At 37.3% G+C, this 20025-nt stretch overlaps 1 protein-coding gene across 1 annotated transcript in view; it reads left to right on the top strand.

Moving 5' to 3' along the window:
• The window catches only part of LOC106591943 (netrin receptor DCC), a 384214-nt gene that overhangs the window by 259354 nt on the left and 104835 nt on the right, over positions 1-20025 (top strand). Inside the window, 1 exon segment of the mRNA XM_045703220.1 lies at positions 14912-15007. Coding sequence (XP_045559176.1) covers positions 14912-15007 — 96 coding nt within the window.

Below are 20025 nucleotides of genomic sequence, written 5' to 3'. Positions count from 1 at the left end.
AAATATTCCTCAGCCCCTGTGTTTTTCAATGGGATAGGTTTAAAGTCAATACAACACATCAGGTATCCACTTCCTGTCAGAAAATGTCTCAGGGTTTTGCCTGCCAAATGAGTTCTGTTATACTCACAGACACCATTCAAACAGTTTTAGAAACTTTAGAGTGTTTTCTATCCATATATAATAAGTATATGCATATTCTAGTTACTGGGTAGGATTAGTAACCAGATTAAATCGGGTACATTTTTTTTATCCAGACGTGCAAATGCTGCCCCCTAGCCCTAACAGGTTATATTATACAATACATGCATGTTTTGTTCAATCAAGTTCATATTTACATAAAAAACCAGCTTTTTACATTAGCATGTGACTAGCATGTGACTAGCATTCCCACCGAACACTGCCGGTGAATTTACTAAATTACTCACGATAAACGTTCACAAAAAGCATAACAATTATTTTAAGAATTATAGATACAGAACTCCTCTATGCACTCGATATGTCCGATTTTAAAATAGCTTTTCGGTGAAAGCACATTTTGCAATAATCTCAGTAGATAGCCCGGCATCACAGGGCTAGCTATTTAGACACCCAGCAAGTTTAGCACTCATCAAAGTCAGATTTACTATAAGAAAAATGTTATTACCTTTGCTGTATTCGTCAGAATGCACTCCCAGGACTTCTACTTCAATAACTAATGTTGGTTTGGTTCAAAATAATCCATAGTTATATCCAAACAGCGGCGTTTTGTTCGTGCGTTCAAGACACTATCCGAAAGGGTAAATAAGGGTGACGAGCATGGCGCAATTCGTGACAAAAAAATTCTAAATATACCATTAACATACTTCGAAGCATGTCAACCGCTGTTTAAAATCAATTTTTATGCCATTTTTCTCATAAAAAAGCGATAATATTCCAACCGGGAATCTGCGTTTAGGTAAACAGACGAAAGAAAATAAAGCATTCGGTCGACTCGGGCACGCGCCTAAGCCCATAGTACTCTGATCGGCCACTTGCCAAAAGCGATAATGTGTTTCAGCCAGAGCCTGCCTCGATATCGTTCAGCTTTTTTCCGGGCTCTGAGAGCCTATGGGAGCCGTAGGAAGTGTCACGTTATTCCAAAGATCCTCAGTCTTCAATAAAAAGAGCCAAGATGAAACACAACTTGTCAGACAGGCCACTTCCTGCATGGAATCTTCTCAGGTTTTGGCCTGCCATATGAGTTCTGTTATACTCACAGACACCATTCAAACAGTTTTAGAAACTTTAGGGTGTTTTCTATCCAAAGCCAATAATTATATGCATATTCTGGTTACTGGGCAGGAGTAGTAACCAGATTAAATCGGGTACGTTTTTTATCCGGTCGTGTCAATACTGCCCCCTAGCCCTAACAGGTTAACCCCTATACGGGACGGACATCCAGCGAAAAATCATATCGCCATTAGCATAACAAAATGTAATAATTACAACAAAAAAAAAAAGAATTATATCGTTTTATAGATACACCTCTCCTGAATCGAACCACGTTGTCCGATTTCAAAAAGGCTTTACAGCAAAAGCAAAACATTAGATTATGTTAGAGGAGTATATCGTAAAAGTAGCCACATAGCCATTTTCCGACCAACCACATGCATCACAAATAACCAAAAAACAGCTAAATGCAGCACTAACCTTTGACAATCTTCATCAGATGACACACCTAGGACATCATGTTATACAATACATGCATTCTTTTGTTCAATAAAGTTCATATTTCTATATAAAAACAGCATTTTACATCGGTGCGTAACGTTGAGTAACTATTTTCCCTCAAATGCATCCGATGAAACAGAGCTACAATTGACTAAATTACTATTCGAAAACATTTTTAAAATGTAATATTGTCATTCTAAGATTTATAGATGAATATCTCTTGAAAGCACCTGTAATACCAGATTTAAAATTAACTTTACTGGGTAATCATACTTTGCGATGAAAGGGGATGCGATACTCTGAAAAATAGGCTAACGTTACATGTCAGCGCCATCTTGGAACAATCGCATATCACATCTAGTCTTGTATACTATTGTCAATAATCCCTTACCTTTGGTTGTCTTCATCAGAAAGCACTTCCAGGAACCCCAGGTCCACAACAAATGTATTTTCGTTCGAAAAAGTTCATCCATTATGTTCCATTAGCTTGTTCTTGTTAGCGCGTCTGAAGGCTGATCCAAATCCTCCGTCGGGCGCGGGACAGCCATTTCGACAAAAAGCATTTTTTCCCCATTTAGGTTCATTCAAACATGTCAAACGTTATATAACATAAATCTTCAGGGCCTGTTTCAACAAGAGAGCCAATAAGATTCGAGGGGGACGATTGCATTGTGTTTCAAAACGTTTCGAAAGGGGAGGGTAACCAGGGGCGCCGGCGTCATAATGGTGATGGCCCTCTCCATGTGACCACGTTCCACAGCGTCTCATTCATTCAATTTTAACAGTAGAAGGCTCAAACCAATTTGTGAAGACTGGGGACATCTAGTGGAAGCAATAGGAAGTGCTCAATGAACCATAGCTCACGGTGTGATTAATAGGCAACGTGATGAAGTTGAGTTCGCAATTCAGAATTCCACTTCCTGTTTCCATCTGTCTCGGGGTTTTGACTGCCATATGAGTTCTGTTATACTCACAGACACCATTCAAACAGTTTTAGAAACTTTAGGGTGTTTTCTATCCACAAGTATTAATTATATGCATATCCTAGCTTCTGAGTTTGAGTAGGAGGCCGTTTAAAATGGGCACGAATTTTTTTCAAAAATCGCTTTAGCGCCCCCTATCCTAGGGGAACGCCAAGAGGTAGCATTGCCTTTAAATTGTTGAACTTGGGTCAAACGTTTCAGGTAGCCTTCCACAAGCTTCCCACAATAAGTTGGGTGAATTTTGGCCCATTCCTCCTGACAGAGCTGGTGTAACTGAGTCAGGTTTGTAGGCCTCCTTGCTTGCACACTCTTTTTCAGTTCTGCCCACACATTTTCTGTAGGATTGAGGTCAGGGCTTTGTGATGGACACTCCAATATCTTGACTTTGTTGCCCTTAAGCCATTTTGCCACAACTTTGGAAGTATGCTTCGGGTCATTGTACATTTGGAAGACCCATTTGCGACCAAGCTTTAACTTCCTGACTGATGTCTTGAGATGTTGCTTCAATATATCCACGTAATTTTCCTTCCTGCCATATACAGTGCCTTGCGAAAGTATTCGGCCCCCTTGAACTTTTCGAACTTTTGCCACATTTCAGGCTTCAAACATAAAGATATAAAACTGTATTTTTTTGTGAAGAATCAACAACAAGTGGGACACAATTATGAAGTGGAACGAAATTTATTGGATATTTCAAATTTTTTAACAAATAAAAAACTGAAAAATTGTCCGTGCAAAATTATTCAGCCCCTTTACTTTCAGTGCAGCAAACTCTCTCCAGAAGTTCAGTGAGGATCTCTGAATGATCCAATGTTTACCTAAATGACTAATGATGATAAATAGAATCCACCTGTGTGTAATCAAGTCTCCGTATAAATGCACCTGCTCTGTGATAGTCTCAGAGGTCCGTTTAAAGCGCAGAGAGCATCATGAAGAACAAGGAACACACCAGGCAGGTCCGAGATACTGTTGTGGAGAAGTTTAAAGCCGGATTTGGATACAAAAAGATTTCCCAAGCTTTAAACATCCCAAGGAGCACTGTGCAAACGATAATATTGAAATGGAAGGAGTATCAGACCACTGCAAATCTACGAAGACCCGACCGTCCCTCTAAACTTTCAGCTCATACAAGGAGAAGACTGATCAGAGATGCAGCCAAGAGGCCCATGATCACTCTGGATGAACTGCAGAGATCTACAGCTGAGGTGGGAGACTCTGTCCATAGGACAACAATCAGTCGTATACTGCCTTTATGGAAGAGTGGCAAGAAGAAAGCCATTTCTTAAAGATATCCATAAAAAGTGTCGTTTAAAGTTTGCCACTAGCCACCTGGGAGACACACCAAACATGTGGAAGAAGGTGCTCTGGTCAGATGAAACCAAAATCAAACTTTTTGGCAACAATGCAAAACGTTATGTTTGGCGTAAAAGCAACACAGCTCATCACCCTGAACACACCATCCCCACTGTCAAACATGGTGGTGGCAGCATCATGGTTTGGGCCTGCTTTTCTTCAGCATGGGCAGGGAAGATGGTTAAAATTGATGGGAAGATGGATGGAGCCAAATACAGGACCATTCTGGAAGAAAACCTGATGGAGTCTGCAAAAGACCTGAGACTGGGACGGAGATTTGTCTTCCAACAAGAAAATGATCCAAAACATAAAGCAAAATCTACAATGGAATGGTTCACAAATAAACATATCCAGGTGTTAGAATGGCCAAGTCAAAGTCCAGACCTGAATCCAATCGAGAATCTGTGGAAAGAACTGAAAACTGCTGTTCACAAACGCTCTCCATCCAACCTCACTGAGCTCGAGCTGTTTTGCAAGGAGGAATGGGCAAAAATTTCAGTCTCTCGATGTGCAAAACTGATAGAGACATACCCCAAGCGACTTACAGCTGTAATGGCAGCAAAAGGTGGCGCTACAAAGTATTAACTTAAGGAGGCTGAATAATTTTGCACGCCCAATTTTTCCGTTTTTTATTTGGTAAAAAAGTTTGAAATATCCAATAAATTTCGTTCCACTTCATGATTGTGTCCCACTTGTTGTTGATTCTTCACAAAAAAATACAGTTTTATATCTTTATGTTTGAAGCCTGAAATGTGGCAAAAGGTCGAAAAGTTCAAGGGGGCCGAATACTTTCGCAAGGCACTGTATTTTGTGAAGTGCACCAGTCCCTCCTGCAGCAAAGCACCCCCACAGCATGATGCTGCCACACCCGTGCTTCACGGTTGGGATGGTGTTCTTCGGCTTGCAAGCCTCCTCCTTTTTCCTCCAAACATAACGATGGTCATTATGGCCAAACAGTTATATTTTTGTTTCATCAGACCAGAGGACATTTCTCCAAAAAGTACGATCTTTGTCCCCATGTGCAGTTTCAAACCGTAGTCTGGCTTTTTTATGGCGGTTTTGGAGCAGTGGCTTCTTCCTTGCTGAGCGGCCTTTCAGGTTATGTCGATATAGGACTCGTTTTAGTGTGGATATAGATACTTTTGTACCTGTTTCCTCCAGCATCTTCACAAGGTCCTTTGCTGTTGTTCTGGGATTGATTTGCACTTTTCGCACCAAAGTACGTTCTCTAGGAGACAGAATGCGTCTCCTTCCTAAGAGGTATGACGGCTGCGTGGTCCCATGGTGTTCGTACTTGCGTACTATTGTTTGTACAGATGAATGTGGTATCTTCAGGTGTTTGGAAATTGCTCCCAAGGTTGAACCAGACTTGTGGAGGTCTTGGCTGAATTTCTTTTGATTTTCACATGATGTCAAACAAAGAGGCACTCAGTTTGAAGGTAGGCCTTGAAATACATCCACAGGTATACCTCCAATTGACTCAAATTATGTCAATTAGCCTATCAGAAGCTTCTAAAGCCATGACATCCTTTTCTGGAATTTTACAAGCTGTTTAAAGGCACAGTCAACTTAGTGTATGTAAACTTCTGACCCACTGGAATTGTGATACAGTTAAATAATCTGTCAGTAAACAATTGTTGGAAAAATTACTTGTGTCATGCACAAAGTAGATGTCTTAACAGACTTGCCAAAACTATAAGTTTGTTAACAAGAAATTTGTGGAGTGGTTGAAAAACGAGTTTTATTGACTCCAACCTAAGTGTATGTAAACCACAAAAGCATCTCAAAGTAGGAGTACTGACCTATCCATATAATCTTATTAACTGTGATGTGTGAGATAATTCAGAGAACCAGGATGTTACTCTCTCTTTGCGTCGGAGCATAACAGTACAGTCTGTCTGTCTTGACTAATAACGGAAGTCTGTATTCCTGAGCTGTAGCAGTGCTACCGTACGTGCTCTATGCCTAATGAATACAATCTGGAAGGGTAATCTATCTGCAAATGTTGCATATTTATTATTAATGATGTCTCAGTGCTTGAATCTTTAGGGAGACTAGTTCGGATGAGAATGTCATCGTGGATCAGTTAGGATTCCCTGTTCCGTCGAGAAGCCATCTGACGTCTCTCTGTGCTCCTATGGCAGGTCATCTATGGGGTCATGTATGGAGGACACTGTCAGAACGATACCAGACAGTCCACATCCAGGACTTAATAACCCCAGCTGTTGAAGACAGGTTGTCCGTTAACCCCAGGTCAACAGCTGTTGAAGACAGGTTGTCCCTTAACCCCAGGTCAACAGCTGTTGAAGACAGGTTGTCTCTTAACCCCAGGTCAACAGCTGTTGAAGACAGGTTGTCTCTTAACCCCAGGTCAACAGCTGTTGAAGACAGGTTGTCCCTTAACCCCAGGTCAACAGCTGTTGAAGACAGGTTGTCCCTTAACCCCAGGTCAACAGCTGTTGAAGACAGGTTGTCCCTTAACCCCAGGTCAACAGCTGTTGAAGACAGGTTGTCCCTTAACCCCAGGTCAACAGCTGTTGAAGACAGGTTGTCCCTTAACCCCAGGTCAACAGCTGTTGAAGACAGGTTGTCCCTTAACCCCAGGTCAACAGCTGTTGAAGACAGGTTGTCTTTTAACCCCAGGTCAACAGCTGTTGAAGACAGGTTGTCCCTTAACCCCAGGTCAACAGCTGTCTCGCATACAACAGTTACACCATAGCTGTAAAATCTGGCATGCAACATTACAAAAATGTCCATGGGACTACTGTTGATGACAAACTGTAAGCCTTTAGTCAGTGTTGACCTTCTCAGAGTGAATGGTATTGGACCAAAGTGTCACGGTTGTCGTAGGAAGGAGCGGACCAAAATGCAGCGTTTGTGTCGTTCCACATTTTATTTATACTGTGAAACTATGCAATACATAAATAAACTGAATGACAAAAAAACAACAAACCGTGACGCAGAGGTGAAAGATACACTGACTCAAAAACAATCTCCCACAAACCCAGATGGAAAGAACGCCTACTTAAGTATGATCTCCAATTAGAGACAACGAGGACCAGCTGCCTCTAATTGGAGATCATCCCAAACAAAAACCCAACATAGAAATATGAAACTAGAACATGACAACATAGAAAAACTAAATTAGAAAAAAAACCCTGTCACGCCCTGACCTACTCTACCATAGAAAAATAACAGCTTTCCATGGTCAGGACGTGACACAATAGGAACAGCAGGAGACCAGTATAATAATCAGTATTTACTGTGCTGGGTGTAACAGGATTAATCTACAAGATATGTTTTGAGAATTATGCTGTTTTCTGAAACTGGTGGTCATAAATAAGAAATATTTCCATTGATGCTAAGAGTTTTGTCAACAGAATCCTTGTATTTACGAGTTATCTTTAGGCAGATGTTAATTCCATTTTTATTTTATTTTTTATTTTTTAAATATATACTGGCCGAAAGTGTGAGAAAAAAAAAATCCATTGAATTTCAAAGACGAGTTTTAATTCTGTCGAACTAAATTCCACGTGTGTTGACACGCCTTCCGTGTATTATAATAACACTCATTCTGTTTTTAAAACTGCATTTAATTCTAATCAATTATTTAACAGGAGCGTAAATAAAGAAAACACTTGAAGTTTTAAATTAAAATGTACAGAGAAAGAAAAAAAAAGCACGACCAAAGGATGTAATGATACAAGGTTATGATGGGAATATGCATTCCCAGCACCCTTCCAAGTATAGCTCCGTAATGAATAGACACTGTCCTGTTGCAGACTAGACATGTACAGGCTCTACGGTACGTCATTCATACTCGTTTCTCATTTCTTACGGGGAAAACATGTCAAGCGCAGAGTGTGTGTTAACTGATGTGTTGGTTCAGCAATCCATGTTCCTGTCTAGCTAACACGCACACACACACACACACTTCTGCACACACACACACAACCACACACACACACACACACACACACACACACACACACACACACACCTGCACACACACACAACCACACACACACACACACACACACTTCTGCACACACACATAACCACACACACACACACACACACACACACACACACACACACACACACACACACTCCTGCACACACACACACACACTCTTGCACACACACACAACCAGACACACACACACTCCTGCACACACACACACACACACACACACACACACACACACACACACACACACACACACACACACACACACACACACACACTCTTGCACACACACACCTGCACACACACGCACGCACCCACGCACACACAGCCACACACACTCCTGCACACACACACTCACAGCAGCAGACCATCACATAATTCCAGACCTACTGACATATATCCATTCATACTAACAATTCTACCATACGGTTGCTGGCTATGCTCCTGTCTGCTCTGACATACGGGCCGTTGCACCATCAATACTTAAAACGGTGTCCACCAACAGCCGCTTGGTTGCCATGGTTTCAATATGGAACGTCATGGGAACAGGAAGTAGGTACTTCTGTTCCCATGGAGATTGAATTTAGACCCTGGCATACAGGGGAACCTCTGGATGGAATATGGACAGATGGGTCTGTCTGTCAATACTAATCAATTACACTCCCCTGCTTTCACAGCTCTCTGTCTCTCTCTGTCTCTCTCGCTGTCTCTCTCGCCATCTCTCTCTCTCTCTCTGTCTCGCTGTCTTCTTTAGCTGTTCTCTCTAGCTGTTTTCTCCAGCTGTTCTCTCCAGCTGTTCTCTCTAGCTGTTCTCTCTAGCTGTTCTCTCCAGCTGTTCTCTCTAGCTGTTCTCTCTAGCTGTTCCCTCTAGCTGTTCCCTCTAGCTGTTCCCTCTAGCTGTTCTCTCTAGCTGTTCTCTCTAGCTGTTCTCTCTAGCTGTTCCCTCTAGCTGTTCTCTCTAGCTGTTCCCTCTAGCTGTTCCCTCTAGCTGTTCTCTCTAGCTGTTCCCTCTAGCTGTTCCCTCTAGCTGTTCTCTCTAGCTGTTCTCTCTAGCTGTTCTCTCTAGCTGTTCTCTCTAGCTGTTCTCTCCCGCTGTTCTCTCTAGCTGTTCCCTCTAGCTGTTCTCTCTAGCTGTTCTCTCTAGCTGTTCTCTCTAGCTGTTCTCTCCAGCTGTTCTCTCTAGCTGTTCTCTCCAGCTGTTCTCTCTAGCTGTTCTCTCCCGCTGTTCTCTCTAGCTGTTCCCTCTAGCTGTTCTCTCTAGCTGTTCTCTCTAGCTGTTCTCTCTAGCTGTTCTCTCTAGCTGTTCTCTCTAGCTGTTCTCTCTAGCTGTTCCCTCTAGCTGTTCCCTCTAGCTGTTCTCTCTAGCTGTTCTCTCTAGCTGTTCTCTCTAGCTGTTCTCTCCAGCTGTTCTCTCTAGCTGTTCTCTCTAGCTGTTCTCTCTAGCTGTTCTCTCTAGCTGTTCTCTCTAGCTGTTCTCTCTAGCTGTTCTCTCTGGCTGTTCTCTCTAGCTGTTCTCTCTAGCTGTTCTCTCTAGCTGTTCTCTCTAGCTGTTCCCTCTAGCTGTTCTCTCTGGCTGTTCTCTCTAGCTGTTCTCTCTAGCTGTTCTCTCTGGCTGTTCTCTCTAGCTGTTCTCTCTAGCTGTTCTCTCTAGCTGTTCTCTCTGGCTGTTCTCTCTGGCTGTTCTCTCTAGCTGTTCTCTCTGGCTGTTCCCTCTAGCTGTTCTCTCTAGCTGTTCTCTCTAGCTGTTCTCTCTAGCTGTTCTCTCTAGCTGTTCTCACGAGCTGTTATACAGCTGTTCTCTCTAGATTTTCTCTCCATCTGTTCTCTCCATCTGTTCTCCCTAGCTGTTCTCTCCAGCTGTTACCTCTATAGTTTCCCTCCAGCTTTTCTCTCGCTGTTCTCTCTAGCTGTTCTCTCCAGCTGTTCTCTCCAGCTGTTCTCTCCAGCTGTTCCCTCTAGCTGTTCCCTCTAGCTGTTCTCTCTAGCTGTTCTCTCTAGCTGTTCTCTCCAGCTGTTCTCTCCAGCTGTTCTCTCCAGCTGTTCCCTCTAGCTGTTCTCTCCAGCTGTTCCCTCTAGCTGTTCTCTCTAGCTGTTCTCTCTAGCTGTTCTCTCTAGCTGTTCCCTCTAGCTGTTCCCTCTAGCTGTTCTCTCTAGCTGTTCCCTCTAGCTGTTCTCTCTAGCTGTTCTCTCTAGCTGTTCTCTCTAGCTGTTCTCTCTAGCTGTTCTCTCTAGCTGTTCTCTCTAGCTGTTCCCTCTAGCTGTTCTCTCATGGACTGACGACTGTTCCGGGTTTATTTTTAGAAGTGAACTGTATTATTCCATTTTGTACCTTCACTGAACACTCCCCTGTGTTCCGAGGCTGTGCTTACAGTGTAATAATTCACACACACACTTCTCAGTCTGGTTCTGGTCTATTAAGATATATTATGATATTATATTCTTATATTATATTCGGATATTATATTATATTCGGATATTATATTATATTATATTCTGATATTATATTCTTATATTATATTTATATTCTGATATTATATTCTGATATAATATTATATTCTGATATTTTATTATGATATTGTCACGGCTGTTCGAAGGAGCGGACCAAAATTCAGCGTGTTCGTAGTTCCACATATTTATTAAAAGTGAAACTGAATGCAATTCACAAATAACTTGAAAATAGGAAAACAACAAACCGTGACGCAGAGAGGAAAACACACTACTCAAAAGATAATAACCCACAAACAATGAGAAAAACCCCTACTTAAATATGATCTCTAATCAGAGGCAATGAGGATCAGCTGCATCCAATTAGAGATCAACCCCAAACAATCCCAACATAGAAATAGAAAACTAGAACTTAAACATAGAAATAGAAAACATAGAGCAACCCAAAACACCCCCTGTCACGCCCTGCCCTACTCTACTATAGAAAATGACATCTTACTAGGGTCAGGATGTGACAGATATTGTATTAGGATATTATATTATATTATGATATGATATTATATTATATTATGATATTATATTATATTATGATATTATATTATGATATTATATTATATTATATTTTGATATTATATTATGATATTATATTATATTATGATATTATATTATATTATGATATTTAATATTATATTATATTCTGATATTAAATTATATTCTGATATTATATTCTGATATTATATTCTGATATTAAATTATATTCTGATATTATATTCTGATATTATATTCTGATATTAAATTATATTCTGATATTATATTCTGATATTATATTATATTCTGATATTTAATGTTATATTATATTCTGATATTAAATTATATTCTGATATTATATTCTGATATTATATTATATTCTGATATTCTGATATTATATTCTGATATTATATTATATTCTGATATTTAATATTATATTCTGATATTAAATTATATTCTGATATTCTGATATTATATTCTGATATTATATTCTGATATTATATTCTGATATTAAATTATATTCTGATATTATATTCTGATATTATATTATATTCTGATATTTAATGTTATATTATATTCTGATATTAAATTATATTCTGATATTATATTCTGATATTATATTATATTATGATATTATGATATTATATTCTGATATTATATTATATTCTGATATTTAATATTATATTCTGATATTAAATTATATTCTGATATTCTGATATTATATTCTGATATTATATTCTGATATTATATTCTGATATTTAATATTATATTATATTCTGATATTAAATTATATTCTGATATTAAATTATATTCTGATATTATATTATATTCTGATATTATATTATGATATTATATTATTATATTTTGATATTAAATTATATGCTGATATTATATTATTATATTATATTATGATATTCTATTATATTCTGATATTATATTCTGGTATTATATTCTGATATTATATTCTAGTATTATATTCTGGTATTATATTCTAGTATTATATTCTGATATTATATTCTGATATTATGTTCTGATATTATATTCTAGTATTATATTCTGATATTATATTATTATATTATATTCTGATATTATTATATTATATTATAGTATTATATTCTGGTATTATATTCTGATATTATATTCTGGTATTATATTCTAGTATTATATTCTGATATTATATTATATTCTAGTATTATAATCTGATATTATATTCTGGTATTATATTCTGATATTATATTATTATATTATATTCTAGTATTATATTCTGATATTATATTCTGATATTATATTCTGATATTATATTATTATATTATATTCTGGTATTATATTCTGATATTATATTCTGGTATTATATTCTAGTATTATATTCTGGTATTATATTCTAGTATTATATTCTGATATTATATTCTGGTATTATATTCTAGTATTATATTATGATATTATATTATTATATTATATTCTAGTATTATATTCTGATATTATATTCTAGTATTATATTCTGATATTATATTGTGGTATTATATTCTGATATTATATTATTATAGTATATTCTAGTATTATATTCTGATTTTATATTCTAGTATTATATTCTGGTATTATATTCTGGTACTATATTCTGATATTATATTCTGGTATTATATTCTAGTATTATATTCTGATATTATATTCCAGTATTATATTCTGATATTATATTCTGATATTATATTCTAGTATTATATTCTGGTATTATATTCTAGTATTATATTCTGATATTATATTCTAGTATTATATTATGATATTATATTATTATATTATATTCTAGTATTATATTCTGATATTATATTCTAGTATTATATTCTGATATTATATTCTGGTATTATATTCTGATATTATATTCTAGTATTATATTCTGGTATTATATTCTAGTATTATATTCTGATATTATATTCTGGTATTATATTCTAGTATTATATTATGATATTATATTATTATATTATATTCTAGTATTATATTCTGATATTATATTCTAGTATTATATTCTGATATTATATTCTGGTATTATATTCTGATATTATATTATTATATTATATTATAGTATTATATTCTGATTTTATATTCTAGTATTATATTCTGGTATTATATTCTGGTACTATATTCTGATATTATATTCTGATATTATATTCTAGTATTATATTCTGGTATTATATTCTAGTATTATATTCTGATATCATATTCTGGTATTATATTCTAGTATTATATTATGATATTATATTATTATATTATATTCTAGTATTATATTCTGATATTATATTCTAGTATTATATTCTGATATTATATTCTGGTATTATATTCTGATATTATATTATTATATTATATTCTAGTATTATATTCTGATTTTATATTCTAGTATTATATTCTGGTATTATATTCTGGTATTATATTCTGATATTATATTCTGGTATTATATTCTAGTATTATATTCTGATATTATATTCTAGTATTATATTCTGATATTATATTCTGATATTATATTCTAGTATTATATTATGATATTATATTATATTCTGGTATTATATTCTGATATTATATTCTAGTATTATATTCTGATATTATATTCTAGTATTATATTCTGATATTATATTATTATATTATATTCTGGTATTATATTCTGATATTATATTCTGGTATTATATTCTAGTATTATATTCTGGTATTATATTCTAGTATTATATTCTGATATTATATTCTGGTATTATATTCTGATATTATATTATTATATTATATTCTAGTATTATATTCTGATTTTATATTCTAGTATTATATTCTGGTATTATATTCTGGTATTATATTCTGGTATTATATTCTAGTATTATATTCTGGTATTATATTCTGGTATTATATTCTGGTATTATATCCTGGTATTATATTCTGGTATTATATTCTGGTATTATATCCTGGTATTATATTCTGATATTATATTCTGGTATTATATTCTGATATTATATTCTGGTATTATATTCTGGTATTATATTCTAGTATTATATTCTGATATTATATTCTGATATTATATTCTAGTATTATATTCTGATATTATATCCTGGTATTATATTCTAGTATTATATCCTGGTATTATATTCTAGTATTATATTCTGATATTATATTCTGATATTATATTCTGGTATTATATTCTGATATTATATCCTGGTATTATATTCTAGTATTATATCCTGGTATTATATTCTAGTATTATATTCTGATATTATATTCTGATATTATATTCTGATATTATATTCTGGTATTATATTCTGATATTATATTCTGATATTATATCCTGGTATTATATTCTAGTATTATATCCTGGTATTATATTCTAGTATTATATTCTGATATTATATTCTGATATTATATTCTGATATTATATTCTGGTATTATATTCTGATATTATATTCTGTTATTATATTCTGATATTATATTCTGATATTATATTATGATATTATATTATGATATTATATTCTGTTATTATATTCTGATATTATATTATGATATTATATTATGATATTATATTCTGTTATTATATTCTGATATTATATTATATTATATTATGATATTATATTCTGTTATTATATTCTGATATTATATTATATTATATTATGATATTATATTATGATATAGTCTAGTCATGTAATGCTCTGTAGCCTATGTTCCCGTTTCACTTCCTTGATGTTTGAAAGCTCTTCTGTGTTAAAAGTCTTTGTAATAGTCAATTGGATTTATATAGCACTTTTCCAGTGCTCACAGCTGATTGGAGGAGATCATCTGAATAGTGGTTTCTACAGTATGTTGTCTGTGTTTGTGATGATTTAAACTCATTTTTATAATATTGGTTGGTTCTATAGTAAACCGACTGTAATAACAGTGTATTGATTGATTGATATTAATGGTATTCCTGATGTTTCCCCCACAGAGCCCAGTTCCCACTATGTCATCTCCCTGAAAGCCTTCAACAATGCCGGACAGGGGGTCCCCCTGTACGAGAGCGCTGTGACCAGATCTATAACAGGTAAGTATGGGGCTAAGCTAGCTAGCTAACTCATTCAAACGTATAGTGCTCTGCTAGATAGCTAACCCATTAAAGCGTATGGTGCTAAGCTAGCTGGCTAACCCATTAAAACGTATGGCACTAAGCTGGCTAGCTAGCTAATTCATTAAAACGTAAGGTGCTAAGCAAGCTGGCTAACCCATTAAAACGTATATGGTACTAAGCTGGCTAGCGAACCGATTAAAACATATGATGCAAAACTAGCTAATCCATGAAAACACATTAAGGTTGAACGGCTCTCCATAACAAACTGGCTCGTCTGTTCTGAACATAATTTTCTGTTCACTGAAGCCTCATGTAAAAACAGCCTTTAAAGGCCAGAGGACTTTGATTTCCATAAAGTACTGATTGCAAGAAACCAGACAGGCAGACCAATAACTGTACAGGTGGTGGCACGCACACACACATACACACACACACACACACACACACACACACACACACACACACACACACACACACACACACACACACACACACACACACACACACACACACACACACACACACACACACACACATCAGCCAACATCCTGGGTTGCATCCAAAATGGCACCCTATTCGTTATTATGTACACTACTTTTGACCAGGGCCCATATGGTTTTGATCAAAATGTGTGCACTATGCAGGGAATTGGAGATCTGAGAGTACAGGAGTCCTTCTACAACACACGCACACACACATATATATATATATATATATATATATATATATATATATATATATATATATATATATATATATATATATAAAGGATCACAGCTTTGTGGAGGGATACTCCGGTGAGAAAGCCTGATCACAGCTTTGTGGAGGGATACTCCGGTGAGAGGGCTAACTGATCACAGCTTTGATCTGCTCCAATCAAAGCATCACGCTCCTTGCCGCCTGGCAGCCACGACTCAAATTCTCTCAATTCTCAACACTCTCTTGATGTTCACACAGATACAGACTGCTTTAAACAGCTAGGGGTTTATTCACATAATGTACCGGTCAAAAGTTTGGACACATCTACTCATGCCAGGGTTTTTCTTTATTTTTGTACTATTTTCTACATTGTAGAATAATAGTGAAGACCTCAAAACTATGAAATAACACATATGGAATCATGTAGTAACCAAAAACAGTGTTAAACAAATTAAAATAGATTTTATATTTGAGATTCTTCAAAGTAGACACCCTTTACCTTGATGACAGCTTTGCACACTCTTGGCATTCTCTCAACCAGGAATAATTTTCCAACAGACTTGAAGGAGTTCCCACATATGCTGAGCACTTGTTGGCTGCTTTTCCTTCACTCTGCGGTCCAACTCCTCCTATCCATTTTATTTGGGTTGAGGTCGGGTGATTGTGGAGCCCAGGTCATCTGATGCAGCACTCCATCACTCTCCTTCTTGGTCAAATAGCCCTTACACAGCCTGGAGGTGTGTTGGGTCATTGTCCTGTTGAAAAACAAATGATAGTCCCACTAAGCACAAACCAGATGGGATGAGGTATCGCTGCAGAATGCTGTGGTAGCCATGCTGGTTAAGTGTGCCTTGAATGCTAAATAAATCTCTGACAGTGTCACCAGCAAAGCACCCCCACACCATCACACCTCCCCCTCCATGCTTCACAGTTGGAACCAAAAATCTAAAATTTGGACTCATCAGACCAAAGGACAGATTTCCACCAGTCTAATGTCCATTGCTTGTGTTTCTTGGCCCAAGCAAGTCTCTTCTTATTAATGGTGTCCTTTAGTAGTGGTTTCTTTGCAGCAATTCAACCATGAAGGCCTGATTCACACAGTCTCCTCTGAACAGTTGATGTTGAGATGTGTCTGTTACTTGAACTCCGTGAAGGATTTATTTGGGCTGCAATTTCTGAGGCTGGTAACTCTAATGAACTTATCCTCTGCAGCAGAGGTAACTCTGGGTCTTCCTTTCCTGTGGCGGTCCTCATGAGAGCCAGTTTCATCATAGCCCTTGATGGTTTTTGCGACTGCACTTGAAGAAACTTTAAAAGTACTTGAAATGTTCCCGATTGACTGACCTTCATGTCTTAAAGTAATGATTGACTGTTGTTTCTCTTTGCTTATTTGAGCTGTTCTTGCCATAATATGGACTTGGTCTTTTACCAAATAGGGCTATCTTCTGTATACCACCCCTACCTTGTCACAGCACAACTGATTGGCTCAAACGCATTAAGAAGGAAAGAAATTCCACAAATTGAGTAGGTGTGTCCAAACTTTTGACTGGTACTGTATATTAACCATGCTGCTTAATATGTCACATGAAGATAGACTTCTGTAAAGGGGCAATCCTCAGTTGGATACATACATTGTTGGACATATCAATTAATGATATGTACCCATCCTGTCAGAATAGAACTACAGATTCCATCCTGTCAGAATAGAACTACAGATCCCATCCTGTCAGAATAGAACTACAGATCCCATCCTGTCAGAATAGAACTACAGATCCCATCCTGTCAGAATAGAACTACAGATCCCATCCTGTCAGAATAGAACTACAGATCCCATCCTGTCAGAATAGAACTACAGATCCCATCCTGTCAGAATAGAACTCCAGATGTGTGTTGGTTGCGGCACAGTCTCTCATCTACGGAAAGACTACACCAGTATGCACATTACTATCCCTGCAATGTCATAATGAGTAGCAGTATTCAAACACTGACTGTTGGCTGAGAGAAAGACACCCACACACACACACACACACACCACACACACACACACACACACACAATTGACCTACAATTGATTTCCAATCAAAATCCTATATTCCCCAACCCTAACCTTAACCTTAACCTTAACCTTGACCTTGACCTTGACCTTGACCCTAACCTTAACCCCTAACCCTAATTCTAACCCTAAACCTTTAAGCCTAAAATAGCCTTTGTCCTCGTGGGGACCTAACTGATTGTCTGAATGGCTGCCTGCATAGCTGTGAGATATTCAGCATTTAACGCTGGCTCACATCTTTACGAGCTGCATTAAAACGCCTTGTTGAAGACTTGCCAATAAACACTGCAGCGAGAGGGAAATATATTCCCATCCCTCCGTTAGCCATTTCATCTTCTGTATCTCTCAGACAGTGCAGGAGACAGGAGAGAGAGAAGGAAGGAGAAATAGAGGGGAAGGGAGGGAGGGAGAGCGAGAGAGGGATGAGAGAGGGGGGAGAGAGAGAGGAGAGAGAAAGGGAGAGAGATGGAGGGAGAGAGACAGGAGGGAGAGAGATGGAGGGAGGGAGAGAGACAGGAGAGAGAGAGGGGGAGAGGGACAGGAGAGAGATATTGAGAGTGGGGGAGGGGAGAGGGAGAGACAGGAGAGAGTGGGAGAGAGAGAGAGACAGGAGAGAGAGAGAGAGACAGGAGAGAGATATAGGGGGAGGGAGCAAGGGAGAGACAGGAGAGAGAGAGGGGGGAGGGAGGGACAGAGGGAGAGAGAGAGACAGGAGAGAGAGAGAGAGAGAGACAGGAGAGAGATATAGGGGGGAGGGAGCGAGGGAGAGACAGGAGAGAGAAAAGAGAGATGGATAGCTTCCTTCCCTACTTCTCTCCCAATCCATCTCACATCTCAACGCTTAGCCGCTAATTCAACTCACCAAACTGGAAATAGCTACGTTTTTCACATTATGCTGCCGGCAGCTACGAGATGTATGGTTGAGTCCTCTTGTTTAGTCTTTGGTTGTTCGTCAGTCTTCTAATGTGGGGCTCTGAGTTTAATCACTGATGTTGTCGGGATTACCATCTCTTGTCTTGCTTGGTGAAATACGTCTCTGTTGTTGACGACGGGTTGCAGACGTTAATTCTAGTGTCAAACTGAGGTTGTACCTTGATGCTTCATGTGTCGACATCTATCTGTCTGTCCCCGTTTAGACATTAGCACATATGTAAAATAGACCAACTTTTGGCTTTAACTGAAGTGAATGTACAATTCTTACAGATCTGTTTTGAATATTAGCTTAACCAACTGGTTAGCTAGTTACTGTCTTTTAATAGCTTTGTTAGCTTTAGCCTTTGTCTCTAACTACCTGTTTGCTCTGCTCTTAGTTGTGGCTGTAGTTATAAGTGGTAGTTAACACTAGTTAACCAGTGAAACTAGTAGTGTCCTTATTAGCAGGAGGTTCTGGTGTGTAATTACTTTCTACTCTCTGTATTCTTCTTCTCTGTATCTTTCCTTTCCTCTCCTCTCCTCATCTTTCATTTCCTCTCCTCATCTTTCCTTTCCTTTCCTTTCCTCCCCTCATCTTTCCTTTCCTCTCCTTATCTTTCCGTTCCTCTCCTCATCTTTCCGTTCCTCTCCTCATCTTTCCTTTCCTCTCCTCATCTTTCCGTTCCTCTCCTCATCTTTCCTTTCCTCTCCTCATCTTTCCTTTCGTCTCCTCATCTTTCGCTTTCGCTTTCCTCTCCTCATCTTTCCTTTCCTCTCCTCATCTTTCCTTTCCTCTCCTCATCTTTCGTTTCCTCTTTCCTTTCCTCTCCTCATCTTTCGCTTTCCTTTCCTCTCCTCATCTTTCACTTTCCTTTCCTTTCCTCTCCTCATCTTTCCTTTCCTCTCCTCATCTTTCCTTTCCTCTCCTCATCTTTACTTTCCTCATCTTTCCTTTCCTTTCCTCACCTCATTTCCTTTCCTCTCCTCATCTTTCCTCTCTTAATCTTTCCTTTCCTCATCTTTCCTTTCCTCTCCTCATCTTTCCTTTCCTCTCCTCATCTTTCCTTTCCTCTCCTCATATTTCATTTCCTTTCCTAATTTTTCCCTCACTCACTCACTCACTCACTCACATTTCTTAACTCCATGGTTCATCCATGATTCTCCGTCGGTTGCATGTAAACTCCTATCACTTTGCATGAAAATAAATATTCATTCCATGAATCTAAATACACACTGTGTGTGTGTGTGTGTTGGGCATGGTTATGTCAATCCACATCCAGACCCCATTGATCCATCAGACGACGATCTGTTCCATCTGTTTGATAAATAT

The sequence above is a fragment of the Salmo salar genome, chromosome ssa01 (assembly GCF_905237065.1).
Source record: "Salmo salar chromosome ssa01, Ssal_v3.1, whole genome shotgun sequence".
NCBI lineage: Eukaryota > Metazoa > Chordata > Actinopteri > Salmoniformes > Salmonidae > Salmo > Salmo salar.
Note: the sequence above shows the minus strand (reverse complement) of the source record. Positions and strands in the feature narration are given on the sequence as shown.